The 868-nt window shown below is 73.4% G+C and overlaps 2 protein-coding genes across 7 annotated transcripts in view; one reads left to right on the plus strand and one right to left on the minus strand.

Moving 5' to 3' along the window:
* Positions 1-227, minus strand: part of ANKRD13A (ankyrin repeat domain 13A) — a 15,524-nt gene extending 15,297 nt beyond the window's left edge. The window contains exon 1 of the mRNA XM_014944831.1: positions 39-227. The gene's annotated coding sequence lies outside the window, so the exon portion shown is untranslated. The remainder of the gene's footprint in view (positions 1-38) is intronic.
* Positions 228-688: 461 nt separating this feature from the next.
* The window catches only part of GIT2 (G protein-coupled receptor kinase interacting ArfGAP 2), a 31,720-nt gene continuing 31,540 nt past the window's right edge, over positions 689-868 (plus strand). For all 6 annotated transcript variants that reach the window (XM_014944814.1, XM_014944818.1, XM_014944820.1 and 3 more), the window contains exon 1: positions 689-824. In XM_014944814.1, the coding sequence (XP_014800300.1) occupies positions 773-824 (52 nt within the window). In that variant the 5' untranslated portion in view covers positions 689-772. The remainder of the gene's footprint in view (positions 825-868) is intronic.

An 868-nucleotide genomic window follows, 5' to 3' on the forward strand; every position in this document is an offset into this window, starting at 1 on the left:
GGCCTCCCCTCGCCCCCCGGCAGACCCGGCCGCCTCACCCCCGCGTCCCTCCTTCCTGTCTCTCCAGGGCAGCGGCCGGGACGGACCACAGCGGGGCGGGTGCGGGGGGTGGGAGGGGACGGGACTCCCCCTCAGTTCCCCTCAGCCTACGGCCACCGGCGAGCCCACGGAAAGAGGAAGTTGCTGCTTCTCACCCGCTCTACTCTACAACACCCACCCCCCCCGCCGCGGGCGGGCAGATGGAGCGTCCTGCCCGCGAGCTGCCCCATCGCCCTCCGCGCCGGAGGGGGGGGCGGAGGTAGAGGGGCGACGGGCCGGACGCGGCGCTCAGCCTTGGCTCCCCCCTCCCTGTTCCGCGCGTTGGTTTCGCCCGCCCGCCCCGCCACCGCCATGTTGGGTAAGGGCAGGGCGGGATGGAGGCCAGCCTCTTCCACCAGCCTCTTCCACCCGGCTGCCGAAACCTCGCTTCGCCTAGCTTCTCCTCTGCTTTAGCCGTGAGGAAACAGCGAGTACAGCCGGCCTGGGTGAGGCGCGGTTGGCCACGTTGGTCCCTGGAAAACTAGCTCTGGTTTTGCCAGGAGTAAACATGGCGGCGAGCGGTTGGGCTCCCCTGTGCTACGCCGCTGGCGTACGGCAGCTTGGTGAATAGCGGCGGAGCGGGCGGCGCTGCCCTGCGCCTGCGCGCTGCCGCCTCGGCCGGGCCGCCTGGCGGGGGCTGGCGGCGGGGACCCGTTAGCGCGGCAGGAAGCGCCCGCCGCCGCCGCCCCGCACCATGTCGAAGCGCCTGAGGAGCAGCGAGGTCTGCGCCGACTGCAGCGCCCAGGGTAGGCAGCGGCGGCGGCGGCCGCTGAGGCACCTCAGCGGCCGG

This window comes from Calidris pugnax, unplaced genomic scaffold (genome assembly GCF_001431845.1).
Source record: "Calidris pugnax isolate Ruff unplaced genomic scaffold, ASM143184v1 scaffold139, whole genome shotgun sequence".
NCBI classification, from domain to species: Eukaryota; Metazoa; Chordata; class Aves; order Charadriiformes; family Scolopacidae; genus Calidris; species Calidris pugnax.